At 35.8% G+C, this 18621-nt stretch overlaps 1 protein-coding gene across 1 annotated transcript in view; it reads left to right on the top strand.

The window, feature by feature from the left end:
• The window catches only part of LOC140331105 (cadherin-6-like), a 198152-nt gene extending 179815 nt beyond the window's left edge, over window positions 1-18337 (top strand). Inside the window, exons 10-12 of the mRNA XM_072411844.1 lie at window positions 3809-3926; window positions 4007-4258; window positions 16623-18337. Of these exons, the coding sequence (XP_072267945.1) occupies window positions 3809-3926; window positions 4007-4258; window positions 16623-17113 (861 nt within the window). The 3' untranslated portion in view covers window positions 17114-18337. The remainder of the gene's footprint in view (window positions 1-3808; window positions 3927-4006; window positions 4259-16622) is intronic.
• Window positions 18338-18621: the final 284 nt, after the last annotated feature.

Here is an 18621-nt window from a genome sequence, read left to right as displayed (position 1 = left end):
CCATAAGAAAAGGTCTCCTCATGATCCAAGTGGTAACTAATGGCTGTAGGGAGGGGATAATGCAGTTTTTATGATGTTCTGTTGATGTACTAGTGTTAAGCTTTCTGTTGGGATTTTATCTGCATAGCTGGGAATATTGGACATGTACACTTTGGATATGTACAAATAGGCAGCAGGTAGTATAAATATTGTAAACATTTAGAGTGAATAGGGCTCAAATACAACTTAATATACACAAGGTTACGATTATGATTGTGTGCTTTCTATACTTGATCAAAAATGATTTTTAGCCCAATGAGCTAAATGAACCACTATTAGCTCCATAAAACAATTGTACAAAGCAAATAAATGGCTAACACGTTCATAGATGCTTTGTTGTTTGGTCCCCCACAAACTTAATCATCATAGACATAAGAAAGAGTAAAATAGAATTACTGCATATTGTAAGGTTTTTACAGAACCTGCAGAAAAATAGATCCCACCTCATTCCTGGTACTGTTGAACCTTTCCTCCCAAGCGTAACAGTCCCTGGCCCACCCCTATTTTACATTACATTTTAGTTGTTTATACAGAACAGTGGATTACAGAAAGTAAACCAGATGGTAAAACTCTTATACCGAGCCAGGCCTTTAGCATACCACCCAGTCAATACACATGGTTGTGCCTGTGATATATTATTCACTGTCTGAGCACTAAATAATCATACATATTGCACTTGGCCTTATAAATCTTAGCACTGTATAGGTGTCTCCTTTGATGCTTCTAAACAGCTGCATAATTTTACACCCGTGTCCATGGTTTAATAAAATGAGAAAACAACTGCAAACAAAATGAGTATTAATACTTGGAATAATGGTAAAAGTGTGTTGTGAACATAGTTTTTTAGTCCTCCTAAGGTGTAAATTGTGTTATGCATATTGTTTAATGTGACAGTAGAAAATAATTATCATATAGATCCAATGTAAACCTAGCAGAATGTAGCTGAAGAGAGCAGCACAGATTATTGTTATATATTTCTACTGCAGTTTGCTTTCATAATAGTATTCATTTTAAATGGCCCCAAATGGCCACTTCTGGTACAATTACCATCTATACTGTAATGTTCTGTGAAATATTCTTTTACAACTAAACTTACTAGTAAAAGAATGCCGCAAATAGAAAATATAGAATTTAAAGGATTAGATGAAACATAGAAAAACTGCTAGGGAAAAAAAATCCCCTGCAGATTTAGTGTTTAATACCCGATCCTCCCTTGCGATGTTTGTCATCTTTCACCTCTGCTCTCCCTCTAACTTCCATATATATTGTCACTGCATGCCGAGAGGGAGGATACCAGTTATTTTGTGGCACAGCAGTAACTGAGCCTGGGTAGATCATCTCGCAATGTCACAGATTTTGTTTTAACGTCACACTGGCAGTTCAGATAGTACTTTCCGTGCTGTAATTAAGAGCTTTCATCTTAAAATGTTCTTTTTTAGAGCCAATTAAACTGTAATTCCACTTGAGGTATTTCTAATCCCTTCATTAATGACTAAAACTAGGAAATTCTGAAGTTTCATATGTCCCCCTGCATGAATACCACTGCTTTTGTTATTTAAGGAACCATGCTTCTAGCAAAAAAAAAGTATACTTGAGTTATACCTTAGTTTTGGTTTGCCATGTACACTAGGGGCTATATCTAAGTCATTCCAGCTGTTTTAATAGACTATGCTTAGGCCATTGTCAGGCTGAACTTCAAAGTATGACCAGGATTTCATTAGTCATCTACAGCAATGCAAAAAAAGCCTTTGTTTTATGGGTGTGTGCAATGCTTACTACACAATTATAAATACCGCTTCCCAAAATGATCAGTTCAGGAATTATCACTGTACATTCATGCTGCTTGCCTCAATACCGAGAAACTTTTAGTTCTTTGGATAAAGAGATGGGCAGGAAAAGCTTTGGGTGCTCCAATGCATTGTTATACAATAGTATAAGAGTAGTAGCCATTCACCAATGGTTGACAGTATTTCAACACAGCAGATCACTAATGACCTTCCCAAAGATGTTGGGGGACACCAGATTTTCACTCCAGATGATCACAAGCAATTATGTTGGCTTTCAAAATCTAGTAATTTATATATAGTATGCATAGACCTTCAATTTTGATTTCCAAGAGGCTGCATCGACTGTCATTTGGGCATTTTAAAGTAGACCTACTACTAAGAGATTTTGTAATCTGCCATTGCTAAACTCATTCTAATGAATGATAATTGTCTGAATGTTAAAGAGACAGAGGATCAGAATACCAACCAGATGAGCAGTATCCTTTAGAACCAGTTCATGAATGGCAGTTTATATCATCTCCCACTTTAAATATTAGAATTGGTTATTGCCTGGATGCTGGATGTCAAATATATGTCTCTTAAATTTCTGTAATACCAGAAGCTATCATATAGAATAGCACTCCAGTAATCAGGAACTGTTGAAACATAATTTACCAACAAGACTGAATATACACACTGATAGGAATTATATTTCCCAAATCAGTTTACTACAAGTGTCTTCAACTACTCTAGACAGCCCCTAGTCTGCTCTTCTCCGAGAAAGGATTGATAAGTAGGATGGATTTTCCCTGACAATCTGTGCCAGGATGTGTTTCTGCTCTCCATTCTTCCATCTTGATATGCCTTGATAGGCGTATATATAACATATATGCCTTGATTGGAGTAAATTAACACTTTTATGTAAAAAAACTTTTTATGCAAAGATCATTGAGTAGGTAGATTGTGCACATACATTCAACTTCATTGTGATATCTGTGGACACCTTTAAAGAGACACTGTAAACAATTTAAAAAAAAAATGCTTGTAAAAGCACAGAAAAATCAGAATTGAACTCCAGCAAAATGGCAAATTAGCCCATGCATCAGGGCATTAAATGTTTTTGTGTTGGGTACCAATATAAGTTGTTCCATATCCCTTGATCTACTGTCAGCTGGCACTTTCCTCTTTCCTCTGATGCTCCAGGTTGTGAGTGGGTCCTTAACATAAAATGCAAGGTTACTTGTTCCTGTATTGTATGTGAGGATTTTAGAGTACCTGCACTTATCAGAGCCATAACGAAAAGAGGCTTCAGGGGGCATGTTACAGAGAGGAGAAAGACTACAGGAGCGATAAGGTAAGTATAAATGCTTTGTTTGCTTTCCAATGGTACCAGATACAAATGAAAATTAAGCCATTTTGGAGATTGGAAGCCTCACTGCAAATGTAGTGTTAATATTTTCCAGTAAGTATAGCTTTTAAAAGCTTACTTTTAGTGTTTTTCGTTTCCATATCCAAATCCAGTATTTATTTCATTTAAGCTACAACTTTGGGGTTGCTGACATCACATCTGAAATGATGGTGCCCAGCAGTGGTCTCAAGGCTTTTCACATTGCAGAAAATATGTTGAATACACAATCTTTTGGAAACTGGGTTTTACTTAAATGAATTGTCTGTTGAAACTATCTTCTAGGAGTGAATGGTAGCACACATTAAACATTACACCTCTTGCTACTTTGTTAGCTTGTCTAGTCTAATAGTTTAAATGAGCAACACGTTTTAAAACAACTACACCTCCATTGCATTCATACTGGACATACATTTTTTTATTTTTTTTTTAAGTTATATTTGTAAAAACTAACACATTTTGTGTTGTGATTGCACATATTATACCACAGTTCTTCAAATTACTACAATGATATCCCTAATATTTTGTTAAAAAGAAAAATGTGTTCATTCGATATCTAGAGGTATCATTTGACCCTATTGAATTATGTTCATTACAGGTAATACACACTGTCAGCGCAGTGGATAAAGACGATTCTTTCAGTGGACTTCAGTTTTCTTATTCATTAGCTACACCAGCAGGGCACAGTCCCAACTTCACTGTCAAAGATAATAGAAGTAAGTATGTGCGATTAAATGCTGTGAAACTGTTGTGACTGCTATGAATGTGTTCATAACATTATATCTTTTGATTGCAGATAACACAGCCAGCATATACACTAGAAGAAATGGATATAGCCGCCATGAAATGAATATGTACCTCTTGCCAGTGGTCATTTCTGATTACGGGTTTCCTGTGCAGAGTAGCACTGGTACTCTGACCATCCGTGTGTGTGCCTGTGACCACAAGGGTAACATGCAGTCCTGTACGGCCGAAGCTCTAAGCCACCCTACTGGTCTGAGTACAGGAGCATTGATCGCCATTCTCCTCTGCATCATAATACTGCTAGGTAAGCATATGGAACAACATTCTAAATGGTTGTAATTGTGTGCTACAGTATAGTTTCTTTTCCTTTATTGAAATATCTAGCAACTGAAAAACATACAGAAAGGTCATTTGATTTGTGATTTTAATGCCAGCGCTCTTTGTGTTTTCATGTAGTTACATGAAGTTACATAGTTTGAAAAATACACATGTTCTTCAAGTTCAAGCAAAACCTGTAACCTCTGAACCTTAAATGCACTGTTGATTAAGTATGAGTGAAAAAACCTGCAATAGGGAAAAAAGTTCCTTCCTGATCAGCTATGGGACTTGGTAACTACCTGGATATATGCAATACAATACCTAGGCATATACAATACAATACAATTATATAAAACATCTAATAATTCCTGACTTCATTGCTTTCAAGACGGAACACTGCATTGACTTCATCATTGTGTTTCTTGATTGTCCAGCTCAGGCTTTGCCAGATCCTGGATCATTATTTCTTGATTGCAGTGTAGTATGCAGGTAGTTGAATTAAGCTCTACATGCAAACAGCTTTTCTTAGTGCATTCAATATAAATAGATATATGTGTAAAAAGGAGCCTAGAGCACATTTCATATTAACCCAAGTTAAAAATATATATTTTAAAAGTATAATCTTTTTTAGTCATATACCGAACAAATAAATATAGAAAACTCCATATTATAGCAAATAAAATAAAACAATGTATGTGCCCGCAGATTAATGTTAACATGAAGCCAGTGACTCTATAACTATGGGATTTGGCATACAATTTTTGGAATTATGTTCATTGGTATTTTAAATAAGGATAAGATATTTAGGCTCTGGGTACTTATAATTGAACGTGTAATGAAAGAAAAACATAGGCTACCATTACCGATCTTCTAGAAATGCTAGTCTGTCACTAACTGGGGTTAGCATATTGGCTTTGTAGTTAGCATATTGAGTTGTAGTAAGTTTTTAGAAAGATGTTAGCTACAGCAGCCTTCATATTTTTCTCCTGTGATAATATGAGTATTTACACCCATACTTTACATCTTTTTAAGAACTTCTTTGAAATCTTACTTTTACACATCCACTTTAATTACTACATCCATGACACTTATTAAGAAAGGGATGTTTATTACCACCTGCATGGTTGAATAGCGCCTGTTGGAATTGACAAAACCCTGAACTCCCCTCTCCTCTTTGGACAGGTTTTATTTTGTGTAGATCAGCTATATCCAAACCTTTTATAAGTGTATATTTTTTATCTGCTGATTGCAAGTAGTACAAATAATATAATATTAATTTGCAATATTTTATATACACCACATTTAATGGCTTTGTCAACAGTTAGTGCCAAACATTAGTAAATAAAAACAATTTGTAAAAACATTTAGGGATGACTCAGTTTTGTAGAAATTTATCTAGAAGAGAATAAACACAAGCTAACCCTAACCCTCTGTTATTTTTGGTATATGTAATGCATAGCTTTGAAATGCAATATAGCCCTGTCATTCCTAGCTGCACAGTGGGCCTCTGATTTACAAAACAAGTACTTATCAACTTGAACCTAAAAGAATTCAAGTGACACTGGAATAGCCTCTACACATATTGTGCTTGTCAAGGACACATTTCATTCTTCTCTGGCCTTCATGTTTTCTAATGTAAAAGGCATCTAGTATTAACTCCGGCATATTTATGTGCTAGAAAATAATAGGTATTCAGAACAGCACTTAATGCTTTATAATGGTTTGTCAACTATTGTTATGTAGAAGAGCTGTTTATTGCAATTGATAGCTGTAAGTATGTGTTAGAGACGTGTACACATTAGAGGTATTCTATAGCTTCAGATTTAAACCATTCTCTGAGTTAAAATATCTGTTTAAGGCTCCATACCTTCGACAATATATTGTAAGATATATATATATATATATATATATATATATATGTTTGTCTTTTTTCATTTTGTATTCTTCTTTATACTATCATATCTCTGCGTTATATCTTCGTTAAAGTAAAACTAATAGTTTGTGGCAGTTTTTTGTATTTATTTTTGAGACTATATGTTTTTAAAATGTATTTGTGTGTTTCTTTTGCTAGCTATATAAGACATAATTTAATACATTTATTACATAAATGTACACGATTTACAAAGCCATATGGGCTGGTTAAAGAAGCCTTTAAAACCTGTGGTTTTTCCAAATTAATTTTCAGACTTTTTGATGGTATGGATCATTGTAGTCAGTCATAGCTCTCACTAATGTGTACTTTTTGCTTGAGCTTTTGGGCTTTGTAAACATGGTTCCATATTGTGTTGCCTGCGTCTCTGTAACCTATCACTCTACCTCCTTCCCTACTCTACATTGCTGTTTCTCTGCAGCCTCCTTCCTCTTCTGTGTGGCTGTTTCTATACAGTCTCACATCCCTTCCATCTCCTGTGTGGCCCTTTTTTGCACCTTCTCCCTGCCTCATTCCTCCTGTATGGTTGTTTCTTTGTTGCCTCTCACTCCCTCTCTACATCTGTGTGAATGTTCTTTCTGTATGGTCCCTGATTCATGATATGGAAATGACCCTCAAAGTTATTTAATACATTACATTGAACCTAAAGCAGAATTAAATTTGAAATTGTGAGCAGACAGGGTCTTTATCGTAGAGGGGACATGGGGGCTATGTCCCTTCTGCAATAAAACAAACTTACCTGTCCGTTATCAAACTTCTTTTGAATGTGCTGGAGATACATTGCTCTGGCCTTGCTAATCAGAATGGCCAAAGACCTGAACCTGGATGTAGACTGGATGAAAATGTCGGCACCAGTGATGGAGCGAGGAGAGGTAAGCCTAGTTCTACTTTAAGTTTGCCTTCATACTTACCCCATATCAACATTCACTTTCTTATTTTCTAGTCTATAACGCTCCACAGGTTTTAAAAACAAACACTCAACAAGTTTTGCAACTAGTGCAGAGGAAAGCACATGCACAACCATAGAGACTTTGGCATATGGGGTGGCAAAAGACCACTACTTGTTCTAACATACTGGGGTAAAAGCTGGGACTGCTAGTGTTTTAAATACAGATGAGCTTTGCCAGTTATTCCATTTTCTAATATTTGTTAATGCACACCAATTATGTTTAAATACTAAAGGCTCAGTTAAAAGCCTTTAGCTGTGTCCAATGAGATAGATGGGTTCAATATATTATGATCATATGGCTGAAAACAACCTCTTCTTTAGTGTAATACACCAAATGTAAAATCTTCATTGCAATGAGAATGCTTTTTAGAGTAGACAATTCAGAAGTAGGTAATCGTTAGGGATCCCTATTTAATGTACAGCGCTGCGTAATATGTTGGCGCTATATAAATCCTGTTTAATAATAATAATAATAATGAGCGATCGAGAATATTAAGTTCGATCTCGTGGCGAATCGGGCCTTTCTCGCTTTCTCGAACGGCCTTCTGATTCACCGAGAGGTCGAGCTCTCACCGAACTGGAGGATTTCCAGGCTGCATGATCCTCTGCGATCCCCGGCCACTAGAGGTTAATTAACCTCCAGTGCCCTGGGGATCGCACACTTTTCTCAATGAATGCAGCCACAGCATTCAGAACCTCCTGACATTGTAATATAAGTATCTCTTACAAAATATACATTTGTATCTGTAACAAATGTATCATTTGTAAGAGATACTAATATTATAATGTCAGGAGGTTCTCCTTTGCCGGCCATCTTCTCAATGATTGCAGCTGTGGCTGCATTTATTGAGAAGAGTGTGCGATGCAGCCCTGGAAATCCTCCTGTTCATGTGATCCCTGGACACTAGACGTAATTAACCTCTGGTGCCGGGGATCACACACTGTTCTCAATGAATGCGGCCACAGCTGCATTTATTTAGAAGATCCCCGGGCACTAGAGGTTTATTAACCTCTAGTGCTCAGGGAATCAGAAACAGGAGAATTCCCAGTGAATCCTGTGAATCCTTCTGTTATAATTTCCTCGATCTACCGATGGTTTCGCGAAATCGTTTTGCCAAAATTTTGTAGAACCTTTAGAAGTTCGAGGAAATTTTTGCCAGAATGCTGGATTCCCACTCATGCCCAGTAATCGTGAGTGTACCTAGTAGTCCAACCTATTACCAGACAGACATATTGGTCATAGAGTTGTTGTCAATTGACATGCACGGATGCTTCTAAATTTTATCTGAGCGTGTTAGTTTAAAAAAAACCTCTGATTAATAAAATGAATGAAAAAAATGTAACCTTGAGAAAGCTTTGTGAAGATACAAGTAATTTCATACCTATATTTGGCTCTACTTACTTGGCCGTAGAATAAATTGTCAGTTAATGAACTATATACACAAAGAACAACTAAGTAATATAAACCAAGACTACTAGACTGTAAGCTCTTTGGGGCAGGGCCCTCTCCTCCTGTATCACTGTCTGTATTAGACTGTCATTTGCAATCCCTATTTAATGTACAGCGCTGCGTAATATGTTGGCGCTATATAAATCCTGTTTAATAATAAGAATGGAACTAGCTTCTTTCAATTCTATTTTGTTTACAGCAGTCCATTTTAATTGAAAGACACAGACAATACCATGATAACTAATAGAGGAACCACTTCCCACCCTTTCTCACTATAAGCCTTATCATTTCAGACTTGCACTACTACGTACTAATGATCCTGTCTGCAGTGAATCAGTTCCAGAGTCTGTACCAAGTACAAGAAATCCCAGTTACACATTCCTATCAAGGAGCACCTATATAAGTGATTGTTTGAACCTGGCAGGAAAGCTGCCATTACTCTGCCTGTACTATACCCCAATGATATCATAGAGTTCATAAAACACAGTTTTTGCCCTACTGGTTGGTATCACGTCTCAGTAAACTCTAGTTCAGAGATATACCTGTTGTTACCGTTTTCTAAATATATATTAGATTTAGCAATAAGCTGCACTAAGAAGAGACCAGGAAGGATTGCACGGCCGGTTTCATGCATGAAGACTTGTCATGTTAATTCCACTGAGAGGCATTAAATAATCATTGGCTAGCAATAACTCAGTCAGTGTGTAAATCATTTACAGATGAGCCTTGTATCAGCCAAACAAACACAACACAATTGGGTATGCTGTACATAATGACATGATTATAAGGGAGAAGCGAGACCTTCCCCTTGTGTTTACCGCATTCACAAAAGGACAATAAAAATGCCTTTCCCGTATTAATAGATCGCTTATATTTTGAGAAATGAGTATGTTAGTGGGAAATAATGTACTATTAATTAAATAGTCTAAATTCAGAAGCACCATAAAATTATCTCCCAAGAAGCAATTTATTTATTCTTGGAGGAAGGAAAAGCAATTCATTTCCTGGGTTTAAGACTTAATTGCTATAACTGCTTCATGATTATTTTTGCTTTAACAATTGCTTTAGAAAGGTAATGCATTTTAGGTTCTCTGAAGGTTTTCTCGCAGTTTTATGCCTTATACAAGCTAGTTTCATATACAGTAATCGCCTTCAAAAGAATGTTGCCATGTTGATAAAATGATTACAGAAATGGCAAGGCGACCAAATTTTTTTTCTTTTTGCCCTTTCTTTTTGAATTCGAATGTTGGCATTTTGAATGCCATGCGTGTGGGACATTCCCATTATTTGGAACGATTTTTCCCTTTTTTGCATTTTGAATATAAACTCAGGAGTGAGGCACATTAATATGGAATACAAAGGCAAAGCCACAATTGTTCACAGTGACATGTTTCTCTATGCTTCAGCTACTGATTTTACAACGTGCATATATTGATTTTATTAGGCCATATTTTTATCACATCCTTCCTTTCTGCTCTGTTGTAGAGAATAATGTGACATGTGCAATAGTGAGCTTTAGAAAACAAAAGATACAAATAGCATATATTAGAATTCTGACATGTCTCTTCATTTGCTCATCAACTTTTAGCTCACAGCCCTCTGGTTTGTGGACTCTTATTAGTGTAATTGAAGCAGCAGTTCCTCCCTAGATGTAGTAACAGTTAATTATGATGCTGCATGCCAGTGAATGGCTACATAGAAAAGAAGCAGGCAGAGCATAAGGGACAGTGTTGGGCAAACAGATCCAAGGACAATGGCAATCTGCCAGCATTGCCGATATTCTAATTTCAAAATATAATTTCTCTGTTGAATTAACATAAGAGTTCAATGGCATAAAACCAAAAATAAAGTCTGCAGCCTACAAAACAGAGGATGCAGAGGAAGACGCTGCTTGCATTTCTAAGTACCATCTTTGTCATAAGCAAAGAGATTAGCTGTTCTTTGCTGATAAATAAAGAAAACGCAGGGAATTTGCACATACTGCCAGTCAGTTATACATAAGTGTAGAACAATAAAGTATTGTCCATGTGACATTCTTTCTAATTCCTGGGCCAATAAAAAGAGCACAGATAGATGCAAATTAGAGTGTGTGCTGCTTTCAAACTGATTCGATTAAATAATTAGCATTGTTTAGCCACTCGATAGAGGAGGGGAAAGGCTACTTGAATTCCAATTATTCTGCAAATTACTGCGGAGATAACGTCAAGCACAGACTATCAGTGACCATTTTGGGAATGCTTATGAGGATGGAAGGTTGCAGCGCACTGTCCCAAATCATGTTATCTGATTTTCTTGTAAGACTTGATATGCCTCTTAAGTTTGTTTTTTGAAAGGCATTTAGATGTTTTCCAGCAAAGAATGCCAATATATTGATTTTAATAAGTATGCAAGCTGCCTTTTTCAAACACATTATTAACTCTGTGTCCTTTAAATTGGAACTCCAGGCACACAGCTATACACTGTTAAAATGCATAAACATTTACTGTATGATTAGTAATTTATTTACTGTAAAGGATTGGTAATGTTTGCTGGTTTTCTTGTAATGTATACACCTCACCTAGTCAAGAGCCCTATGCTGCTTCTTGGTCCAGCATTACTGCTTTCCAGTCTACTGGGTCAAGTCTCCTGTACATAATGGACAGATGATGTTTATTTGGACAGAAAACAGACCTAAACCTTCCCAGCAATTTTACAAGCTCATTTAACAGCACCCACATATTTTCCCCAGATTTATCCAGATGTTGAGTATATTGTGTATTGTATAAATAACTATTTTCCCAGATTTTCACTTTAAAGTGTTTTTTAGTGTATCTGTCACTAGCAATTACTATAAACATGCTTAGTATGCTTTAGATTTGGTGATTTTTGTACAAACAAATTGATCGAGCCTTTGTTGCATACATCATTTATCTGGCAGAATGGGCAGAATAGGATGCTCAGTGTACAATGGCAAAATCCCTCGAGTTATGCATCTGCTGTGTAACTGCTCATATTATCAGTTACAAGGTCCAAAGGTGTTTGCCAGAACATTCCCTCTCTTTCCAGCTGGGAGTGAAGAATGGAGAGCCAGTACTTACCTATCTGGGGGCTAGGATCCAGGGAAGTAGCTGTTTCAAACTAATGTTTCATGGTTTTTTAAATATGTTGAAAGTGAACATTACTTAGGAATATTAAAATAACATAAATGCATTTTTCAACTAGTAGAATTACTTGAAGTAATTCCATATATAACAACAACAAGGACAGAAAGTCTCATTCTGAGTCAAAATGGCTTTGCATCATTCTTCTTCTTATTATTATTATTATTAATAACCTTTATTTATAAAACACCAACATATTACACAGTGCTGTACAATAAATAAAGGTTGCAGATAACAAACCTGCATACTTGACAAGTACAGAATAGATGTGTCATCAGCATATGGAAGGTATAATAAGTCAAAAGAAGATATGAGTTTGCCAAGTGAGGAGGTGTACAGAGAGAAGAAAACACGTACAAGGACTGACCTTTGGTGAACACAAACAAGGAGAGTGGGACAGGAAGAGTTTCCATTAAAAGAAACCTGAGAGAAGCGGTGAAATTATAAGGAAGCAAACTAAGTGAGAGCAGTGTCACCAAAACCAATAGAGTTCACGATTCAGAATAAAAAATATTGATCAACGGTGTCAAAAGCAAAGAAAACATTACACATATGCTGTTATTGTAATCAGACTAGGTTCAGATAAATGGTGGATCGGTGGTGGGGTGGGTGATTCCTGAGGATTGGCACCCTACCAGGCACCCTGCCGCTCCAACAACTGCATTGATTCTCAAACAACCACTGTTTCAACAGCTTGCTACAGTGGGTGGTATGCCCTCCACCACCTCTACTCATTTGGAAACTGCAGGTGAGATGTTACATGTAGCTTCGCAACCATGGATGCAAAAAATGCACCACACAATCACCATTCATCTGAACTTATCCTTAGCTTACTCCGTCCCCTTTATTGGCAAAACAACAGGCTTAGAGAGTGTTTTAGACCAAGCTGTGCACTTCTTGTCTCATCCTGACAGACTTAGCCATGCCCTCTGTCAGGAGTGTCTGATTCACAAGATTCCCAAACTGTTCCTCATATACATCCCAAAGTCCAGCTTTAACCACTTATCTAAGTGTAAGTGGTTGATTTTAGCTGTAAGTTTTGTACCAATAAAACATATTTTAACCTGTGCAGCTATCTCTAGATTTCCTCCTTTATATATATATATATATATATATATATATATAGATAGATAGATAGATAGATAGATAGATAGATAGATAGATAGAACTTTAGTTTGGTATGAAATACCTTTTTTTGTATCCTATTATCTGAAAAAAGGCAAAAAATGGATAAAATGCATTTCACACTCTATTTGTACTTATATAGCTGAAACAGCTAAATTATATTCATCAAAGCAGAGTCCCACAAATGTTTTTTTTAAGGATTTTTTAAGTAACATGGCAGTTAAAGCCTTTAGAAAAGTTTTTTTTCTTTTGGCTTTCCATTATGAGTTAATTAGTATCTGTGGTTGGTATTTTTATTTTTTTTATTTATTTTACTATGTACATAAAACTACAGATTGCTCCTATTAAGTTTTCCGCAGCAGCACTGGATACACAGAAGCTGATGAGATCGGGTTCTGGGCTTATTAATGGCCACTGACTGTCATTGAAAACTTGCTGGGACTAAGCACTGTTTTAAAACAGTACTGTGGCATAATAATTTGTGGCAACTTTAGAAAATTATCACATGCAAGAACACATACTTATAGAACCATTTTGTGTATTACTCTTAACATAACCAAGTGCGTCAATAATCACTTACTGTGTGAAACCAAAAATTACTCTTTTTACAGATTACTATCACATCAATTATACCAGGGCTCACCGACTTCAAAGGTCCACTTTTGTATCACACAAGTCAAGTGAAGAGCCGAATCAATTTCAAATAAAAACCGATTAACCCAAATATCCAGCTGATGGTTGATCTGCAGGCATACGGACTCCTTCTGTGGATCCTCCATCCTCACAAGGACTGGTGTTGGAATTTAGTATACATAAAGATACCTTTCTGATTAATGCGTATATGCGAGTTAACACATATAATATTTAATTTGTATTTTCCATGCAGACCAAGTTATCTAGCAAAAGTGAAATTGACAATGGGAGAAATTTTATTGTTGTCTTTTAAAGATTTAAAGCACAGCCATAAAGGTGACCATTGTAGACACCGTTGGTTACATGTGGTTGTCCCAACCATTGTTGCTGTCATTTTTGCTGCACAGCTTTAACAAATGATAATTGTAAAGAGACATGTATGTGAAGGCATGTGAAAAAATGTCATGTATTAAAGCTAAACTCTCGGCAAACGACTAACTACACACATCACATTCAATTGCCAAGGTTTACAAAGCCCCATTAAAATTAAAGCAAAACCACAAAAGGTGACACAACTTTTTCTTTAAAAAATAATGTATTACACCCTGCTTCCAGTCCGTTGATTGGACATTAAAGCAGTTTCATCTATAACTAAAATGCAGAAGTGGCCCTTTAACTGAAATGGCAACTTGACAAATTACATCATTAATAACAGCTCAATAGCATCTAAAGTTATATTATTTACCCATATAACACTATGATGAATTTTAGGGATTGGATCCAAAAATGACCTAGCTGGGAATCTTTCCAAAAAGACTTCTATACATTACTGCTGCATTATTGCAGTTAAAATCTATTTCCTCCAAGAAATGAACCACACAGAAATCACCAGTGCTGTACTCCCAGCCCTCTCTTCATTTTTTGCATAATTTACAGTAAGGGATTGTTTTAGTGCTGCAGTGTAATTATACCATAGTCTATTTTAAGTCTCCTGTGCAGTTCCTTCAATCAATGCACCTATTTAAGTATAATAGAACAATTATGTTGCAGATCTCAGGCCATTAGTCATTCTGCTTTCCGTCTAGATAAAAAGCAGCTGAAAACCTAAATCTGTTGGAAAATTCTTCTTAAGTTGACTGCTTTTTAAATTTTTTATTTTCAAGGCCTAAAATTGAAGAAAAGAGTTCAGAATAGTATTATTAATTGAAAGAGAAATAGAAGAAAGAACAGTATGTATTTATATTAGTTGTTAGTGTTGTAATGGCAACGTGCTAAAGTGTAGCACACAACAAATAAAGCAAGTAATTTACCACTTCATCATTGGCAATTGCATTCTGTAAGTCAAAATACACATACACGGATTGCAGTAATTAGACCTTAAGTATGAAATACATCTACAGTGAAACAGTATCCCAAGATCACTAGGCAATATATTGGAGCGCTCAAAACATAATAAAAAGATGTAGGAGCAATGTTAGTGCTGGAACAATTTATAAAGAGAACTTTGATTTAGTTCAAGGCACATAAGATGGGATAGAAATTAAATTGGTAAGGCAATTTAAACACAGATCTAGAACATAATTCACCTTTATTTTGCTTTTTTCATTACTTGTGCCACACGTAAACAAGTTGTTTTATACATGTTCCTTGCTAGTCTGTTTATATTTCTTCATTTAGTTGATGAGATTGGTCAGCAATAGTTGATTCTCCTCCATCACCATTATGCTTCACTATTTGTATATTTTCCTTTACCAGATGTCTGATAATAAGGACATTTAGCTTGCATTGGGAAATCAGGGAAGGGGTTATGTAAAGATTAATCTGAATAAATCAGCAGGTAAAAGAATACCTGATAATTTTCACAGCCCCCCTACAATACCACTATTAGTAGACACAACTCTTATTTTTCAGTATGACTTTTTATCAGAATCTCCTTTTGTAACAATTTTATTTTGTAAGGAAGGACAATATTACTGGTAATATAACATTAAAAAGCATTTTAGTTGAATAATATAATAAATATGTTCATACCTCAAATATTGACATATATCTAACAAGCAATAGATGATGTTTTAAACAGGCCCCCACTGACCTCTGTAGTTTCATGTACTGTGGAGCAATTTATCCACAAATGTTCACAGTAGAAGTTTCAAGGTTTCAAGTTATCTAGCAAAAGTGAAATTAACAATGATTGGGAGAAATTTAATTTTTGTCTTTTAAATATTTAAAGCACAGCCATAAAAGTTGACCTTTGTAGCTGCATTTAGTGTGGAGCAATTTATCTATAAATGTTCACAGCAGAAGTTTCAAGGTCCTTCAAGGTATTCATTCAGCAGCTTAGCACTCCATACCAAACAGACTGCTCTATGCTTATAAGCAATTAGAAGTCTTCTTAGTCAATCCTGGGGGAAGCAGGGCTAGTACCTGTGAAAAGGATGCCTTGAACAACTTCATTGCTTCAGCTATAGCTAACACTCAGCATAAGTAAAGAGCACAGGGAATTATCAGCCTTCAATATGTCCGGCAGGATCAAAAGGTAAATTTTGTCCTTCTGAAATGACTCTACCAAACTGCTTCAAATGGCATATTTAACAGATCAAATATAAGACGTGCATTGGTCAGATTTCCATACACTTTTAGAAGCATTAATTGTTGCATTGAATTTCCAAGTTATATTTCTGATTGTTGGTTGGGTTGTATGGCATATAATGTCATGTACTAGGATTGAGAAATGTATTCCAACCTCTACTCAGATTCCTGCCTATCATTGGCCATTCTTATGCAATATTTTGCTGAAACCACCTCCAAGTTACCTGTCCCAGTCCATTACATTTTCTTAATGAATTTAAACCAATTTAAATATAGGAATACTGATTATTACTGTTTTTATTTTTGCATTTCCATTGGTACCATTGAGCAATAAAGCTTGTAGGTATGAGGGAACATCACAAAAGAAATGTTTTGTCCTGAACTACATTTTTAAATTTTCATTAAAAGAAAAATTAGTTTGTTGTATGCCCTTGAGGATTACTTATAAACATGGGATCTTTATCTTATACTTGTATGCAACCTAACATATGAGACAGCATAATAAGTTCTTGTTTTGTTTTTGTTTTTTTGTAGTAACGGTAGTACTGTTTGCGGCTTTAAGAAGGCAAAGAAAAAAAGAACCTTTAATTGTTTCTAAAGAAGACATAAGGGATAACATTGTGAGTTACAATGATGAAGGTGGTGGAGAGGAAGACACCCAAGCCTTTGATATTGGTACCCTGAGGAACCCTGAAGCCATAGAAGACAGCAAATTGCGCCGGGATATTGTCCCTGAAACACTCTTTTTTCCACGTCGAACTCCATCGGCAAGAGACAACACTGATGTAAGAGATTTCATCAACCAAAGGTTAAAGGAGAATGATCTGGATCCAACAGCACCCCCGTATGATTCCTTAGCAACATACGCATATGAAGGCAATGGTTCAGTGGCAGAATCTCTAAGTTCCTTGGAATCTGTCACTACAGATGGTGATCAGGACTATGACTATCTGAGTGACTGGGGGCCACGTTTTAAAAAACTAGCGGATATGTATAGTGGTGCAGACAGTGACAAAGACTCATAATATATTGCCTTTTTGCTTTCCAGTTTTGGAAATTAAACAGCATTTAAAAAAATGAGGAGTACCTACATAGGTGGCTCTTTACCTGAGCCATCTGCTCATCCAGTTGTTTAATATTTGAAAATTGTGCAGATCTAATGTTGGAGACTTTTTATAGTAGACTTTATGAGCTTCCAAGAGGCATTTTTTTCATTTGTTGCTTTGCTTTTTTATATATTACCACAATTTAGTCAACCCTTTTTATCTAATCAGTCTTATAAACACTAGGAAAGGGAGGGGAGCAATATTTGTACACAGTCGACTCATTAAAATATCTATTTGTTTCATTTACAATACCCAGTCACGTGTTCCTTTGTGCACCCATGGCAATTGAACCCACTGAATGTCATGTGATTATGATGTTTGGAGATTTGAAATATTAACCTTATTGGTTTGGCTAACAGCCTTAAAAATCTACTCAGCCATTTTAAGAGGACCTGCCTCTTTGCCCAGTGCTTATGTATGACATCATCAAATGGATCAAACCAAATGAAAGAACTGAAGGTGGATATTATATAACCCGTTTTTTCTGTAATGAACAGATCTATATGAACTCACTCGTTTGGCAAGCTTCAACAATAACATTCTGCCTCTGAATTTGTTGTCTCAGTTTAAAAAGAAGACCCACCCGGACTTTTTCCACGTTCTGATATTTGATACAGAATCACTTTGAAAAAAAAAAGATCCTTTCTTTTCCCTTTAACGGCTGTGAGAAGGCAATACCAGCTGTCAAGTGTAAAACTTTGTGAAATACAAAAATAGGTTGACATTGTCTCTGTACAGAACATCACAAAAAGTGTTGTAGAATTCTATACAGATGTAACAAGATTCTGATATCAGGAAGCTTCACATTAAGATGCAAGAATAGGAGAAGAACATTATCTACAGTTTCTATTGTTCTAGGTGAAATAGTATTAGAGGCCGCTTAAGAGACTTAACATGACACACATTCTGCAGTTTATACACCAAAAATTTAAAATAATGTTGCTGTATTATTTGACTAACGTGTTACAAGAATGAAACCTCTTGGACAGGCTTGTTCTGAATGTTTAAAAAAAAAAACAGTTTTTGTTACCAATAATGAGACCATACATGTTATCTACTGATCAGTGTTAATTTCAGCTATTTGGTATGATTTCAGTGTAATTTTTGTTTTATTTAAATAATTATAAAGTTGTTTTGATATAAACCGTGTATGTCATTTGAATTATTTTCACTTCCGAGTGGATATTTGTTAAAGTGGATGTTATGTGATGCTGCCAACTTGGCTTGTTGAGGAAATGTGAAAAAAAATATTCACAACATCCATTTGATTTCCCTCAATTGTAACCTGCAAAGGAAACCTGCACTTACAAAATATGGAGGGTGGTGTTGTTGACCTCATTACGATTCTGCTAGTTAGTAGTTCTGTAAAATTTCTGCATACATACTGTAGCTTAAGACAATGAAAGGACTGAAGCCAATAACTACAA

This window comes from Pyxicephalus adspersus, chromosome 5 (genome assembly GCF_032062135.1).
Source record: "Pyxicephalus adspersus chromosome 5, UCB_Pads_2.0, whole genome shotgun sequence".
Taxonomy (NCBI): Eukaryota; Metazoa; Chordata; class Amphibia; order Anura; family Pyxicephalidae; genus Pyxicephalus; species Pyxicephalus adspersus.
This window is presented reverse-complemented; position numbering and strand designations above follow the sequence as displayed.